The sequence below is a fragment of the Ochotona princeps genome, chromosome 20, assembly GCF_030435755.1.
Source record: "Ochotona princeps isolate mOchPri1 chromosome 20, mOchPri1.hap1, whole genome shotgun sequence".
In the NCBI taxonomy this organism is placed as follows: domain Eukaryota; kingdom Metazoa; phylum Chordata; class Mammalia; order Lagomorpha; family Ochotonidae; genus Ochotona; species Ochotona princeps.
This window is the reverse complement of record NC_080851.1, coordinates 6,200,302-6,216,724: the sequence shown is the minus strand read 5'-3', so window position 1 is coordinate 6,216,724 and position 16,423 is coordinate 6,200,302. Positions and strand designations below refer to the sequence as shown.

General features: G+C 40.4%; 1 protein-coding gene across 5 annotated transcripts in view; it reads left to right on the top strand.

Annotated features, from left to right (window-relative positions):
* ELAPOR2 (endosome-lysosome associated apoptosis and autophagy regulator family member 2) overlaps window positions 1-16,423 on the top strand; it is a 117,798-nt gene that overhangs the window by 58,546 nt on the left and 42,829 nt on the right. For 3 of the 5 annotated variants that reach the window (XM_058678263.1, XM_058678264.1, XM_058678267.1), the window contains 3 exons: window positions 3,185-3,305; window positions 12,677-12,872; window positions 14,901-15,048. In XM_058678263.1, coding sequence (XP_058534246.1) covers window positions 3,185-3,305; window positions 12,677-12,872; window positions 14,901-15,048 — 465 coding nt within the window. The remainder of the gene's footprint in view (window positions 1-3,184; window positions 3,306-12,676; window positions 12,873-14,900; window positions 15,049-16,423) is intronic. The other 2 variants (XM_058678266.1, XM_058678265.1) reach the window with 2 other exon arrangements.

Sequence of the window (16,423 nt, the reverse complement as noted above, 5' to 3'; positions counted from 1 at the left end):
GTCTGCAAACGGTTTTGTAGGCTACTGACAGTAATTTAGAATGTTCTAGTCGATGGAAGTAAAAATGCATTTTATTCTCTGGATATCTACCAGTTTTGTGTCTCTAAGCAAATTCATTTCACTTTCCTGATTGACTATTTTTGTGTCCTTTCCATTTTTCCGATGGATTGCTTTGCTGGCTGGTGTACTAAGTGGTGACAGAATCTTTGACATGCATTAATTTTATATTTGTGTGACAAACGATTTTTTAATCATTCTCTAGAAACATCCCTTTTCCAAGGGATTAGTTTCTTTCCTTGGGTTTATGGTTACTAAGGGTTTGCAAATATAATGTATAAATCTGAACACATTTGTACTGTAATTATCTTTATTTAGTTCCCCAAATGCCACTCAAAACTTTAGGGGGGCATATGTATTTATCTTTGGTGATTTTTACTACACCATACTATGTCTTAGAGCTTTTTATGGATTTAATGATTGCCTTCAGAGCAGATTTTATTATGTGTTACCAGTCTGATGAAATAACTTATTAAATAATGTAAAGCAAAACCTGCCTGACTTGAGATACAGTCTAAATCCCTGACCCCAAGTGCTGCCCTCTGCAAGAAATGGATTTGCGTTTCAGTATTCTTAAATTATAAATAGACACATTAAGTCTTCCACCTGGTATCCAAAGCATTTGGTAACGGCAGTAGCTCTGGCTCTTCAGAGTCCTAGGGCAGCCTAGAGGGTGGCAGATGGGGTGGAGCCCTCTTACGGAAACTCACCTGGATATGGGGTCTAACATTACAACTGGAAAATGAAGGGCCTTTTTCCAGTACTTCCATTGCTTAGTCTCCTGACTGGCAGTCTGTGCAATCCAGAGGCACTGCTGGGTGGCTGGGGGGTGGGGGATAAAGCTGCTTACCTGTTTCAAACAGAAGCCTTGCTTCATTTGTAATTCATGGATGGCTTCACAGCATTGTGATTTTGTTAGCATGCTAAGAGATTCTGTGAATTTTACAGATGAGGGCCAGGCTCTTCTCAGTGGGATATGGAAGCAAGAAAGACATCCTAACACAAATAACTAGAATAAGAGAAGCAACACAGCCACTGTGTGTGTGCAGGGCCGGCCAGGACTATGCTGCTGTGGAAGATGTGGTAGGAGAGAGAATACTGCCCCACTTTTGCCAACAAAAGGTAGCTAACTACTAATCTCTAGAACCTGAACATATTGCTTTGCATGATTAGCAGCAAGTACCTTGAAGATGTAGATTAAGAATCTTGAGAAGGTGAGGAATTTTGAGAGGGGTCTTAAGTACATACATGAGAAGCCGCCTCTGGTCGGTCGCAGAGACAAGCTGGAGTGCAGTGGCCACAGTCAGTGTGGGTGGCCACTAGAAGCTGAAAGAGGCCAGAAAACGGAGTGTGGCCTGGTGAAGCCTTAACCCTGTGGTTCTGCTTGTAAGCGTCCAGCTTTCAGAACTGTGGGGAAAAGAATTCCTGTCATTTTAAGCTGCTAAATTTTTGGTAATTTATCACAACTGCTATAGAAAGTACACTCAGGTTGGTATTTGGAAAAGGAGGTATCATTGTAACAATTGGAAATGAAAACTTCTTTAGAATCAGGCCATGAGCAGATATAGGAAGACTTTCGAGACATGTGTTAGAAAAGTTTAGATTTCCTGTAGAAAAACAGATACCAGATGGAGATACCAGTGGTTAAGTTACCATTTGGGGTGACCGCATCTTATACCACAGTGCCAGAGTTTGACTTCCGGCCTCTTTCCCGATTTCTTCTTCCTGTTAATGTTGACCCTTGGAGGCAGTCATGATGGTTCAAGTACTTGGGTCCCTGCTATTCAAATGGAAGACCTGGGCTGAGTTCCAGGCACTCGGCTTCCTGAGCTTATGACAAGTAAACCAGCAGATGGAAAGCTCTCCCACTCTCTATCCCCCACCTCATTAAAAAAGCAAAACAAAAAACATCTAATTTGTTGAACATAAAAAAGCCATTGTGAGTGTTGAAGACTGCTTGAGTAAGGGCTTAGAAAAAGTGAGGAGCATGATAGATAGAAAATGCCTGCATCATTTAAGTGAACTTATCATTTTTTATAGGCAGAATGTTAGGAATATTCAAAGTCAGAGAGCAGAGTTATGTCATATGCTGTGTGGAAAGCAAGACTTGGAAGTGATGAGCGTGGGTTTTTAGCTCAGGAGATTTCCAAGCTTGGTTTTTAAGGTATGAAGGCTTTTTGCTGCTTAAAGCCAAATGTAAAAAAAAAAGTGATAAATGGAGAAAATAACTATTACATAAAAAAGAAACTTAGGCTTGATATGAGAATATTTCAATTGTCCAAATTGCACAAGATGTTAAAATTGGGAGATCCATCTTTTGGAAAGTTGGTTGTGGGCAGAAGGTTACAGGTAATGAATTATTTTTGAAAATATGTTGGGATGTGTTTAGATTTTCTCTTATCCTTAGAATGTTCTCATGGCATTTGTTCTAGCACCTTTGGCATTCAGGTGTCACACTTGGTCAATATGTTCTGTCCAAGAGAGTCACTATGGGAATTTCAAAGTAACAAAAGGTTTGAGAGTGGATTGGCCTTACTCTGGCAGCTGTGATAGATGGTGTGTTTTAACAGCCTGACGGATGGCAGCTCCAGCCCACTGTGGTGGATGGGTATTAGGCCTCGGAGAGGTGCTTAATAACAAATATGTGGGGTTTTGATACTATTTGGATGATCAATTATAACACCTTCTGTTAAATTTTAAACAGGGTGAGAATTAGGTCAATGGGAATTGTTCTCATTTCTTTCTCTGAAGTACTTGGGACAGTGATGATAGTCTATCTCCAGCGTTGTTTTGCGCCCTCTCTGTGTTTTTAGCGTATCAATTATTTGCTGCTTACAAAGCCAGCAAAAGAGGTAGGAAAGTGTGTGCTAGTTGTTCTGTGTAGGTAGATGAGACGAAGGGCAGTGGTCCCAGCCTGGCAGTGCTGGCAGCCCCATCTCCATCCTGTCTTCAGTGTCTGCTCTGTGCCTGGCATCCTTCAGCTGCAGGTAGGGTTGGGGAAGAGCTGAGAGTCAAGGAGCCTGTACAATGCGGAACCAGACCCGCGGGCAGCTTAGGGTGATGGAGAGAGCATGTGGTCTCATTGAAATCGGTGCTAATGAAGGCTTGTTTTTGTGATTATTTGCAGAAAGATTACCACTTTGAATATACAGAGTGCGATAGCAGTGGCTCCAGGTGGAGAGTGGCCATTCCGAACTCTGCAGTGGACTGCTCTGGCCTGCCTGACCCCGTGAGAGGAAAAGAATGTAGTATGTTTTGATTTTTTGACTGCTGGTTTTGCTGACTAAACTATAACCTCTTCATATTAGCCCTTGATATTTAATTATAATGAGTATAAGAAACCTTACAAATATATCATTTATGTCTAGCAGAATAAATGTAGTCTTTTCCAACACAAAGTTCCCTTATGTGTGAAATATTTACTAAGAACCTGGAAATGTTAAAGGGTGTGTTTTTTTTTAAACTGTTCATTCTGTTGTTTGAAATCAAGGAGTGCAGAATGGCAGAATTTCTCTTTAATGGGTTTCTTTACTTGGCTAAAAATTCTTTTTTTTGGGGGGGGGGTAAACATACTTAGAGTTTATCCTCTTAGTCATTTGGTGACATTACATAGTTTATATTTCTTTACTACCAACACTGTAATCCAACCCCAAAACTATTTCATGTTGCAATGAATTTTTTAAGCTTAAAATTTTAGCACAATCATGACTTATTGTTTATTATTGGCTATAATTGATCTAATGGATTTTTCTTCACTTGGGATGAAACTTATGCTAATATAACATTAATTCCAAAACAGACTCACATTTAATCACATTATACAATAATCTATACACAAGAGGAAAAACTAGAGAAGGCAAATGGGGAAAAATCATAAATACATGGAAACTAGATGATATACTTCCAAACTAGTAGGTCAATGAAAAAATTCAAAAGGAAATTAAAAATTATCTTGAGACAAAGATAGAAAGACAATGTTCTTATGTGTATGGGATGTAGTAAAAGTAGCATGAATTGGGAAGTTTACGGTGATATGTACCTGTATTTAAAAAAGAAAAAAGTTTCAAATAGCCAAATGGTATGCGATATGCAACAACAAAAGGACAAACTACCAAGCCCAAAGCTGTCAGAAGGAAGAAAATAAAAAAAGCTTGGAGAAAAATGTAGCAAACTGAATTTCACAGCATATTAAAAGGATCCAGTATCATAACCAAGTAGGGAATACAAGGAGAGTTTAACATATGCCACTCAGTGTGATATACTACACTAACAGAAAAAAAAGGTTAATATTGACATGATTATCTCAACAAATGCGGAAAAAGTATTTTATAAAATTCAGGTCTCTTCATATGACAAATTCTCGGTAATTATGTTGGAAGGAAGATACCTTAGCACAATACTGGCCATCTAACGATGGCTAACGATGTACTTGATGGTTTAAAAAATAAACGTGCAAACTTTCCTCCCGAGTTCTGGGATAAGGAAAGGTTGCTCATGCTGCCACACCTGTGCAACACTGTAACAAAATTTTTATCCAGAGCAATGAGGCAAGAAACAGTAACAGAAGTCACTCCAAACAGGAAGGAAGACCTAAAATTAGACAGGTGGAATCAGTAAGTATTTGATGTGAAAGATATATTGATCTACTTGATTTAATCACTCCAACTATACACATTTATCATAGTTCCTTTTGTACTCCTTACTAGATGCAGTCTCAATTTGTCAATATCTAATGCAAGCTTAACAGAGAACAGATAGACATGCATGTCTAATTTAGATTTTTATGTTCCTTACACTGTGATTTCATTCTTTTCATGCAGTTCTAGACCAGTTTTAGTCGCCACTGCATAGGTGTCCTGCTGAAGACCTGGACAGTGGGTAGTCCTTTGTGATGGACTCCTAAAACTAAAACCTGATTGTGCAGCCAAGTGGATTGTCCCTGAGCAATACATTCTTTCACATCGCAGCTATTGATTAGGCTTTCATTTATCTGTTGAATGTGCCTTATGTCTTTGATACCAGGGATCCAAAACTAAATGAAAAGAAGCAAGATGCTTTCATTGTAGGGTCTTTTACTTACCTAGGGGAGCACTAACTTGATCACAGCATGGGAGTGAGCTGTGTGATTTTTACAGTGTCCAGGCGACCTCACTGAGGTGGGAGGGACAGCTTGTGCTCAGAGGGAGTCCAGCACACCTGCAGGGAAGCAGATGAAAGTTTGAGTTCAGTCATTAGTCATCAGCTGCTCACCATGGAAGATTGTGGAATTCTGGTCGGGTCATGTGCATAACTGTCCTGATTCAGGCTTGAAACAAGGATGATACAGCATCTTCTTTGGGCTCTGTGTCAGTTTTCTGGAGGGCTCTGAAGTGACTCCTCAGCAAAGTGGTTTTACGTGTATAGGAAGCAAGCTTGAAGGTGCTGAGAGGAGCAGCGCGGGATTGTTGCTTCTCTCTGTTTAACAAGTATACATTTAAAAATTCATACATTTCTTAGCATAGTTCTAAGAAGATAATCAAACTTCCCTCCTTCTGTTCCCCCTCCTCAATCCCTCTGTTTCCTTGCTTTTTCTTTAAATTTTTTTTTGCAGACATAATCTTAATCCACTCCATAATCACAGACTTAATTCGCCACTAACTTTAATGTTCAGCAAGTAAGAAGTGGAGAGACCACCATTCAACAGGAGTAGGAACCAGGACTAAAACAATAATCATATCACAAGATGTCTGTTTCATTCTGTACGTTGTTTGGGTATTCTATATTAACTACCGCTTACCAGAGAAAACATTCAATACTTGTGTTCTTGAGCCTGGCTTGTTTCACCAAGCATAATGGTCTCCAGTTACATCCATTTTGTTGCAAAAGAAACAATGTATGTGCCACATTTTCTTTATCCAGTCATCAGCTGATGTAGGAAGGGACAAGCATCTGGCTCTGTAAGATATTTCTAGGACATTCTCCTCCCTAGCTTTGTGTTTAAACAGACGACGTGCTGAAATACAGCCCAAGGTAATAGGTAAAACCAGGATTTGAAAGAGGTGGTCCATATCCTGGGTCTGTGTTCTAACCCTGTAGATTGATATCTTTGGAAAATATCCTAGGGTATGTGGAACAAGTATGTATTCCTGTTTTGAAGCATCTATGCTACTCTCAAATTTAACTCATGGAGATGTGAAATAAATTAGTATTTTGGGTAGGTAAATGGATGTTTTAAATGGTTCACATGTGTTGCTTGGCACAGACTTCTAATTTTCCTTGTAGATGTTATACTTGATTGTACACATTTTTCATAAACGTAAGAGAATAGCATTTGGAATCTGGGCGTATTTTTTGGTTGTGTTCTCACACACAATGAGAAGTTGTCTGTTGATTTTATTTTGGGTGCCCAATGTATTTTTTCATATTTGCTATATTAAGTATGCTTTCAGTGTCTAACAGGTATTAGGGAAAAAATAGCACTCATTTAGGCTATAGAAATCCTTAATTTAGAAGTTGATTCTTCCCAAGAGGATAATAGATAATAACTGTAAATATAAACTAGTTTAAGTTGGGAGCCACAGTTGCTGATGGCCCCTAAAAGTGCTCTGGAACATCATTGTATAGCTCAGTGGAGTGACTTTGGTGTCTTCAACTTAAGGAATGACTTTGATGTTTAATTATCTACTATAGGTGAAGTACAACACTTAAATCAGATTTGGCAAAACTTGTGGCATAAATAATAGGAGAGAGACATTTGTCTGGGTTTGGAATGTCGCTGTGTCATGCCTGGGCACAAAGTGCAGTGAAGTCAAGCCTGCCCAGCAGCGCACAGGTGCTGGCAGGGATGAATGAGGTTGTTAGGGAGGAGATGAAAAGCACTGAGAACAGCTCAGTGTCAGACTTCATGTCAGTGGTGGTGTTTGATGGGAGCCTTGGTTGAAGATGCCTCTCTGAAAAGTGTTTTCTAAGGAGATAAGAGAATTCAACCCTCAAAGCCACAGCTTCCCAGAGAGCCCATCAAGAAGAGTACGGCAGCTGGCACTTTCTCCAGAACCAGAAAAGTTCAGGATGATAATAACCAAAATGTTAGGGTGCAACTGGAAGTCAAGGCAACGGATTTCACAGGTGCATTGTTCTGCCCCAGCTGGTGACCCCATCAAGTGCCTGGAACATTTTCCTCCCCCTAACCTTTCCTGTTGGCTGCTATCCTTCAGACTCCGTTAAAGTGAAGAAGCCACAATAAAATGCTTTTTTACTTTGTCTTTTTAAGATTGAAAAGTACCTTAGCTAGCTTATAAAAGCTGACTCTTGTAACTGCGTATAAGAAAATGGAAACCTTTTATGCAGTCTCTGTTAATTTCACAAGGAATGCTGGCTGAAGTGCTCCGTAGTTCTGCTTTCTCACCGCTAGTTGAGTTTTCGTTGGTTTCTAAGAAGTGTGGTGATAATCACACAGTTCCTCTGGGAGGACAAGGTGAGGATCTGCTGGGAAGGATGTTGGATGAAAGAACTCGTTTTCAGAGATGTAGCAGGACTACTTCATTCTTTTCCAAGAACAGTGAACTAGAAAGCGCTAAGCAGGACTGGTTTGAATTATTAATGCATCCTTTGGTTTATCTTCTATCTCGTTGCATTTTGTAAACAGAAGAAAATTATTCTCTGTATAATGTCAGAGAAAGAATTCAGAAATTACATCTTGTTATTTTGAACTTCTTACCAACCTTGTAATGAAAGGTTGACATTCGTTATTTGTTAATTGTTCTACTTCAGAGTTCGTGTAGCAGCTTCGTGTGTCGCTTCACATGGTATGTGGCAATGCTAGAACCAGCATTGGTGCATTTGGTTTCTGAAACAGTTATTTTCTTTCTTATAAAAATTTAATTATTTATTTGAATGGCAGAGAGAGAGAGAGAGAGAGACCCCTTTTATTGCCAGTTTACTCCTCAAATGGCTGCAATGGGATGGGCCAGATCTAGGACCAGGAGATCCTTCTTGCTCTACCACATGTACGGCAGGGTTCAAGCCCTCGGCCCATCTTCTGTTGCTTTCCCAGGCTCAGTGGCAGGGTATTGGATTGGAAGTGGAGCAACCAATACTCAAACTGGCACCCATTTGGGATGCAGGTGCTGCAGGCAGTTCCTTTGCTTGCCATGCTCTAGCCTGAGCCCCAGTCCCAGCCCCAACAGAATTGTTTTCTAATGCTATTCTTTCTCACTTGAAGACAGTGTAATTTTCTCAGCTTAGCCATGGTAAGAACTTCTGTTTGTATGTACCCTTGGGGGTCTGTTCATTCACATCAAGGCCCTCTACTGAAAAAAATTAAAAAGAGATGTTCTTTATTGTTAGGCCTAAATTGTAGAAGGTGATGAGCATATTAATGCTTCAGTATAGTGACTTATTTGGCACGTTGTGCTGCGCATGTCACGGTTGTCACAGTGCTTAGAGTCTTCATATCATTGTTTTTGCAGACAGTGAATTCCAGTCTCTCACTTGATTATCATGTGCAATCCTGTGAGGGAGAGAGGAACCAGTGTGTTCCACTGGGATGGGAATGAATGAAAATGTTGAGGGTTAAGTAAACTGCCCCAGGCCATTTGCTGTGTGGTATCAAACTAATAAAAATGCTTTTTCGTATTGGATTCATCACACCTGCGTATGTGTACCTTTATAATTTTATAGAAGCAGAAGCAGGTAGCTGAAGAAAAGAAGCATAAAACTGAGAAAAAAGGGTGTGAGCCCAAGTCCTTGGAGTTGAAGAGACTGTGTTTTAAGGTCACTTCCTTATGAGTGAAATATTGTGAAATTCTGTTAAGTATCCTATGATCTTAGGCAAATAAGGTCTTTCTGTTCTCAGTGAAATTCAGAGTGCGTTTATCTCATTTATTCTAGGGTTTCAAGGCTGTTGAAGAAGGAAAGCAGTATTTATCTTAGAAATTACTCATGGGTTTGGATGAAATCTGGTCAATTCACATTTGTAGTGGCCACCAACGAGTATTTACAATAACTGTCTGTACTCCTGCTGGTTGCAAGTGCCGTTTGTTGTACTTTAAAAACCTGGCTTCTAAAATATGCAGTCTCTAACATTATTTTAAAAATGCTATCCAATTCAAACCCAGTGTGAACACTGTGGTATTGAAGTGGTAAATGGAGGAAGATGGATCAAAGATCTCAGGTGAGCAGAAGCAGGTCATTGTTGGCCACCATCCAGTGCTGACTGTGGACATCATCTCACGGAGTCCGTTGTGTTAACATCTGGCTTCTGTGTGCCTTGGACCCATGCCTCTCAGACTGAGGAGAGAGCATAGCCATCTAGCTTGGCAGTTGGAGTACCTGTGTCCCTTATAAGAGCACGTGGATGTGATACTTGGGTGCAGGCCCTTATCCGTATTCCTGCTAATCCACAGCCTTGACCCGGGACAGCAGATCCCAACCTAGGTGATTGTTCCTGGCTGTCCACAATGGAGAACTGGCTCGAGTTCCAGCTCCCAATTTCGGCCTGGTGCTGCCATGGCTGTTTCTGGCATTTGTAGAATAAACCACTGAGTGGGAGTGCTGTGTTTCTGACTCATAAATAAATAATAAATAGTTGCAGATGGTCAGAATAGCAGACCCTTTAGATGCTTTAGCTTATCTGTGTTATAAAAGGCCCCATCTGTACCTGTGGAACCAGCTTTGACTACATAATCATTCTGAAAGAATATAAAGTCACTAGTCTACAAGCAGAGTCCTTGCTAGAATGTATATCCCTGGCCTCTGAATTTCTTTGTTAGTAATCATACCTAATATTTATTGTAATGCTTTAGGCCAGGTATAGAGTTAAATGCTTTGTGTGGACAATCTCATTTGTTCTCATAACTATTTGAAATAGCTATTCACCTTCATTTTAGGGACAAAATTGTGCAATCTTTAGATATTGGGACCGTGATGAAATATTTCTTCAGTGTGTGTGTTTTAGGGCTGCCATTTTGGAAATTCCACAAGAAATATGAAGGTGGGAAATTGGTATTTTTCGTTTTTTTGTATGGATTTTCTTAACAGCCTCAGAAGGGAAGTGAAGACAATGAATTCAGTTGGAATTGCTTGTCTTTTTTGTGTTGGGTGTAGTAACTGAATTGCTTGGAGGTGGGCATTACCTTCGGCATTAGAAACGTCAGAATCTGAAGAAGAGCGTTTTGCCCCTTGGCAGCGGGTGCCTTTGAAAGGAGGTCTGTGGTTGCATTTCCTCATGGGGTAGATGACCTCTACCTCAGGTCTGTTTTCTGTGCAATGTATCCTCCTTAGTCACAGATTCCATATTTATACATTTGACTACTTGCTAAAATGTCTTTGTAATCCCCAAATCACTGCTTTCTTATCTGTTTACAGCTAGGTAAGTGGGCAGTGAGCTGAAAGACACATGCTAACCCTGTAGTGTGTCGCCATGGTTCAACACTCACTGATTGTCAGGTCAGTTTACAGAATGTGACCCCTGTGAATAACAAGGGCAAGAACAGTGCTGGCATGGGATAAATACTCAGTCTACATTCATTTTCAGCTTCTTGCTGCTGATTCCATGGATACACTCCTGCAGGAGCTGGGAATTTCAACAGGGCAGTAAGCACACTGTGAACTAATGCCATCACGTGAACTCATCCTCTTTATCCTTTAATCTTAAGTAACAAATTCTAGAATATTACTTATTAATGAATCTGTGGAATAATTCAGATAAAAGCTCCATTTGGGAAACTAGATTGAACCATCTTCTCTGACAGTTTTATTAAGGAAGTAACAATTTTTGACTTTGTGGGCAATGCAGTTGCTGTTGCAATTACTCAGCTGTAACATGCAGTACACCAGCAACCAGGGTGGTACATACAGGGATGATCAGGCTGCCTTTCTGGGAAGGATTGTGTCAAAATTCATTGCAAAAAGGACTTGACTTCCTGCCATTCACAGTGGGAGACCTAGACTGAATTCCTGGTCCCAGCCATGGGTGTTGAACAAGCAGACCTGAAACTTTCTGTCCCTCTGCCTCCAAAAAAAAAAAAAGAAGTGACACTCCCCAGATAGTAGGCCACTTTTGGCCTGCAGGTTGAAATTTGGTGATCCTTGGTTTAGTGTAATGTTGGCTCTTGGTTTACGATATTATTCATTATGTTAGGAAAATAATATCTGATTCTGAGCATATGTACCTACGAGAGGTCGTTGAAAAGTCCGTGGACGATGCATCCTCTCAGTGTCCGTGGCTGTGTTTCTGTGGAGGTCGGTGTTGGCGGCGACGGGAGGAGCGTGTGGTCAGCACTTGTTACATGCCGGGGCTGTGCCAGCTGCTTCACACCATGTTTTCTAGTTACAGCCGTAAGGTATGGATGGCTTCAAGTGGTTATGATCTCATTTTTCGAAGACAAACTGAGGCCTAAAGTGAGGGGTGTAAGTCAAAGTCACAGGATTAGGAAGTGGCACAGTTTCATCCCTGTAGGTAATACTCTTTGGCTAACCTTTTCTTGTTTCGTGATGTTTCACTGATTTGGACATGTTAATTTGGATGTTTGTGGTATAGCATCTGGGGAAGAAGTGAATGGGTGTGAGTTTTAGGTTTAATTCTTTATATAAAAAAGATTAGGTTGCTTTTTTATTTCTGGCTAAGTTTTTGCAATGTGTCCTGAAAGTGTGATTTATCTGAAGTCCTTGTTTTGCTGTTTCAGTCTCTACTGGGATGTTTTTCTTCATTAGGTAATTTTGAGGTTTTATTTCATTCGTGTTTCTTTAATATCTTTATCAAAGTATTTGAAAACCCTTTCTTCAGGCTCGAGTTGCTAATACCCACTTGTGCACAGCCACACTCTGGGGGGACATTGATTTACCTTGTTGAATGGGTAATAGCAGTAGCAGAACTGCCCTTTTTTCCTCCTTAATAATGTCCATTCATCACATGCCTCATGACTGCTCTCTGATACACTTTGGAAAATGGCAGAGAACTTGACTTTGGAAATCAGATGTAGATTGAGAGAATGACTCAGTTGGCCTTGTCAGCTTTGAAAAAGGGGTTCATGGTTTCAGAATGGATATCAACTGTTCAGCTGTTTCAGGGTAGTCTCGTTACCCCTTTTGTATCTATGCCTCAGTGGACCAGCGTTTTAGTTGGATTTAGCACATGCCAACTATGATAAAAATCTCAAACTAGTGACACTTGCTTTCTTGAAGCTTCAAGTCTCACCTCACTTGAGAAAGGGTCTGTGTGTTTATTAAGTGTTTTTTTTGTGGGGGATGTTGTGATAGGTATGCTGGGGACAGCTGACTGCCTGACAGGTGAAAGAGGAAGATCTGTCACTAAGAGTTGTTTTAAATTAAGGATCAGGAGTTTGCTGAGCTTGGTTGGTCCACATCTCTGGGGAAGAAAGCTCCCATCTGCAAGCAGGGAAAAGGATGGGTTATTTGGGGGAATGAGAAGTTGTGTTACAGGTGGAAGAAGAGGATAGGGGAAGGGATGAGCTGCATAAAGTAGGTTTGGGGCTGGCTGTGGAACACATGTGGGACTGGAGACACTGGGAGGCCTTCCCTGGGGTGACTTTGGTAGAAATCATTCAGGTGGCAGTGGGAGGGGGAGAAGCAGGAAGGGGGAGGCCCGTGACTAACGGCTTCTGCATCTTTTGCCTTCCAGCTTTCTCCTGTGCTTCCGGGGAATATCTAGAAATGAAGAATCAGGTATGCAGTAAGTGTGGAGAAGGCACCTACTCCCTGGGCAGTGGCATCAAATTTGATGAGTGGGATGAATTGCCAGCAGGATTTTCCAACATTGCAACATTCATGGACACTGTGGTGGGCCCTTCTGACAGCAGGCCAGACGGCTGTAACAAGTAAGAACCAAGGGAGCCCCTGGACCTTGACCCAACACTTGAGAAGGGTGTAGCTGAGGATCCTCTCGGCACTCATGGAGAGGAAGCTCATTGCAAAGAGTCATTTCTTTTTTGGACAGTCATTTAAAATCATGTGGCTGAATTTCCATGAAGTTACAATAATCGCCTTCAGAATGTGATAGATACTGTGTGCAAAAAATTACAGGAAAGCTGTTAGAAAACCATTAATTTTCTCTATTTATAAATTATGTTGCTAGTGGTGTTTCTATTAACCATGCCGTATTTAATGGATACTTTCATATATTTTTCCTTTCCTTGAGAAAGATTTCATGGCCTTCATTCCAAATCTTGATTTTATCCTGTAAGAGAGAATAGCTCAGGTACCTGGAGGGCAAAGCCCCTTGGCTTGATTCCCACCTCCTTGGTAGGAGATGGCTGGTCTTGCCTGATCTCAGGGCTGGAGACAAGTCTGTGTGGGCTCAATTCCTTCCTGTCCTCCTTACTGACTATGTAATCTTTCCTGTCATATTGTTATGTTTAGGAGAGTTCAACTTTAGATCTCTGTCTCTGGCCACCTTGTGATAAAAATGACTTCCAGGAACTGAAAACATTTTTACTATGAGCTAAAGGTGCTGTCATTCAGCTGTGACGAAAGACACGCCCCACCCTGTGCCTTCATTTCTCTGTTGGACCTCCTTCTCTGCTCTTTGCTGTTATTGTCCAGTTTTCTCTCTACCAAGGTTTATTTATTTTACTTTTCTGATAACAAAATTACTCATCTAAAAGTTTGTGTGTGTATTTCAAAGAAAAAGATTTCTCAGAGTAACATATCAGAGGGATGATACAGACCTCAAATCTTTGTTTTGGTGCAAGGCTATATAGACATGGCTTCTTTTTCTACCTGGAATGGTTTGTGCATCAGAAGAGTTAAACAGTGAGCACAGGTTACTCAGTGTGGTGTCTTCTGGCACTCAGACTTCTTTCACTGTTACTCTTGGTCCAATGTTGCTGTGCCTGTCTTCCCCTCCCTCCGTTCCTTTTTCCACTCATCTGATTTTGCATTTTATTTACTTTCACTTAATCGGTTGGGTTTTTTAGGAGGTTTATGTTGAACTTAGTAAAAAGTCAGGTTTTTCAAAATTGTATTATTGCAGAGTCTCAGCAGTATGTTCAAGTTTCAGTTGTTCTAAAGACCTTTCAATATAAATATTGACAAGTTTTGTTTTACTTTGCCCGTTCCAGTGTGTTACATGATGTCTTCTCATGGCTTTAACGTACTTTTCCCTGCTGCAGAGCATTGAACATGATTCACATGTTCATTGTCTAGGTGGGTTTTTTTGTTTGTTTGTTTGGTGAAATATCAGAGTGTTTTGCCCATTTTCTGATTTTTTTTTATCACTTAGCTATTGAGGTGAAAGAGTTCTTTGTTATAGATGTGTTATTGAATACATATATTTGCAAAATATTTAGACACTATGTACTTACACTCATGTGCGCATGGACGCACACATGTTTATAGGATATTTTATCCTTTGCCTTTTAATTTTTTGGTGTTGCTTAATATTTGAAAAAAACTAAATCTGTCTGCTTCTCTAACGCTAGCTCCATGATTGAGAAGAAATGTATTCTTTATGGCACAGAACTGCTGAATAATTTAACGGATGAAGAACAGCCACAGTTTTCTAATCTTCACTTTTACTATTTTTGGTGCTCTTTCTTCCTTTGTATTGCTTTGCTGTTGCATGCGTTTACAAATAAAGCCTCAGATATCATTTGAAAGAGTAATGTTACACATATGGCTACTGAAATTCGTGATCATCTATTTTGCGATCAGATTTCCTATGACAAAGAGCAGTTTCCTGGTAGTTGATTCCGTGCCTTGAGAGGTTCCTAAGAAACAAATCCCTGACAGTCAGGGTTTCTGTCAGCTCTGCTCAGGGAGCTAGTTCTGCCTCTGGGCTGGATGGCTCTGCAAACCCAGGAAGCTGCCGATCCACTAACATGGAGTCATTGGTCTTGTCTCCCCAGCTCTTCCTGGGTTCCTCGTGGAAACTATATAGAATCCAATCGCGATGACTGCACCGTGTCGCTAATCTACGCTGTGCACCTGAAGAAGTCGGGTTATGTCTTCTTTGAGTATCAGTATGTCGACAACAACATCTTCTTTGAGTTCTTTGTAAGGCCTTTTAATGTTCCGGAATTTATATTTGAAGGCACACTCACGTACATTTCCCTCTGTTGTTCACACTCCACTTTACCTTCTCAGCTTTATAGGATAACAGAACCTTTTGATGTTAGAATAACATCTCAACTTTCTTTTCTATCATATTTTATTTTCTGGCTAATAAGACTTCGTAATGTCAACTTGCAATGTAGCCTTCGGCTTGTTCTACTTGTGGTTAGCAACCTTACATGACCATCATTGTAGCAATGATTGACTTATTACGCCGAATGAAGTGTGCATTGTGCTAGAAAGTGGGAAAATGTCTTGAAAATGTTTCTGTGGCCCAACTTTTAGGAACGAGCATACTAACAGTTTTAAAGTTGTCATTATTGGTAATAGCAATTTCTAAATCAAAAATTTGGTGGCAAGAGTTGGTGTGGATGAAAAAATCAACAAGCCTTAGATGGAAGTGAGGAGGTTTGGGCTCTTGAGGCTGTGGATTCTTGAGCAGCTGAGTTGACTTTCCGGTCCTTAGCATTCCATTCCTGTGACACGGGTGGTGTGGTGACACATTTCAAGGAGTGTGAGTGTGTGTGTGTGAGTTTAAGTGTTAAGCAGCATTCAACCAAATACTTTTTCAGCTACAGTTTGTTTGCAAAGCACTTCTCAAAATGAATGTTGCTTATTTATTAGGTCTTTTTGGTGATGGTGCTAGAATAAAGTTAAGAAAGATAGCTATCTGATTGTTAGAATAACCATTTTGTTTTATATTGCCCACTGGGGTCTTTGGAGAGTGGTCCTTAAAGAACTCTTAAGGCATGAGGCATCATGACTTCCTTTCAGAGTTGGCTGTGTCCTTCTGGTTGTAGTCTGCAAATGGAAGACAAGTTCGTGTTTCTTCTACTGATATTTCAGGTTACAGTTTGCAGTCTGTCAGCTCAGAGGTTCAACACTTCATGGTAATCATGCTAACGGGTAAAGGAAAGGAAATGTTTGGAGACAAAAAAAATGTGTTTGTGCTCTGAGAATTAAAAATGTGAACATTCCTTAATTTAAAGCATTAAAGTATTTAATCTTCAATATGTGTGGGATTTCCATTACCCTCCCCTCCTCTTTTTTATTTTTTTTTTTTAAAGGAACGGAATTGAACCCTACAGGAAATGTCACTGGACCAAGTGTATGACAAGTGAGCTTGAGTTACAGGGCTCACATCTGCAGAGCGACTGTAGAATATTAGAGTGTAACAAAGCTTTCAGCTTATCTACTCCTTAACTACCAAAGGCATACTTGGGGGTCCGTATTTTTTATTAAATGGCTCAACACTTGCGCAAGAGATGTCGTTGCACTTACAGATATAAACATGGCACTTGAATTCAGTTAAAGTAAA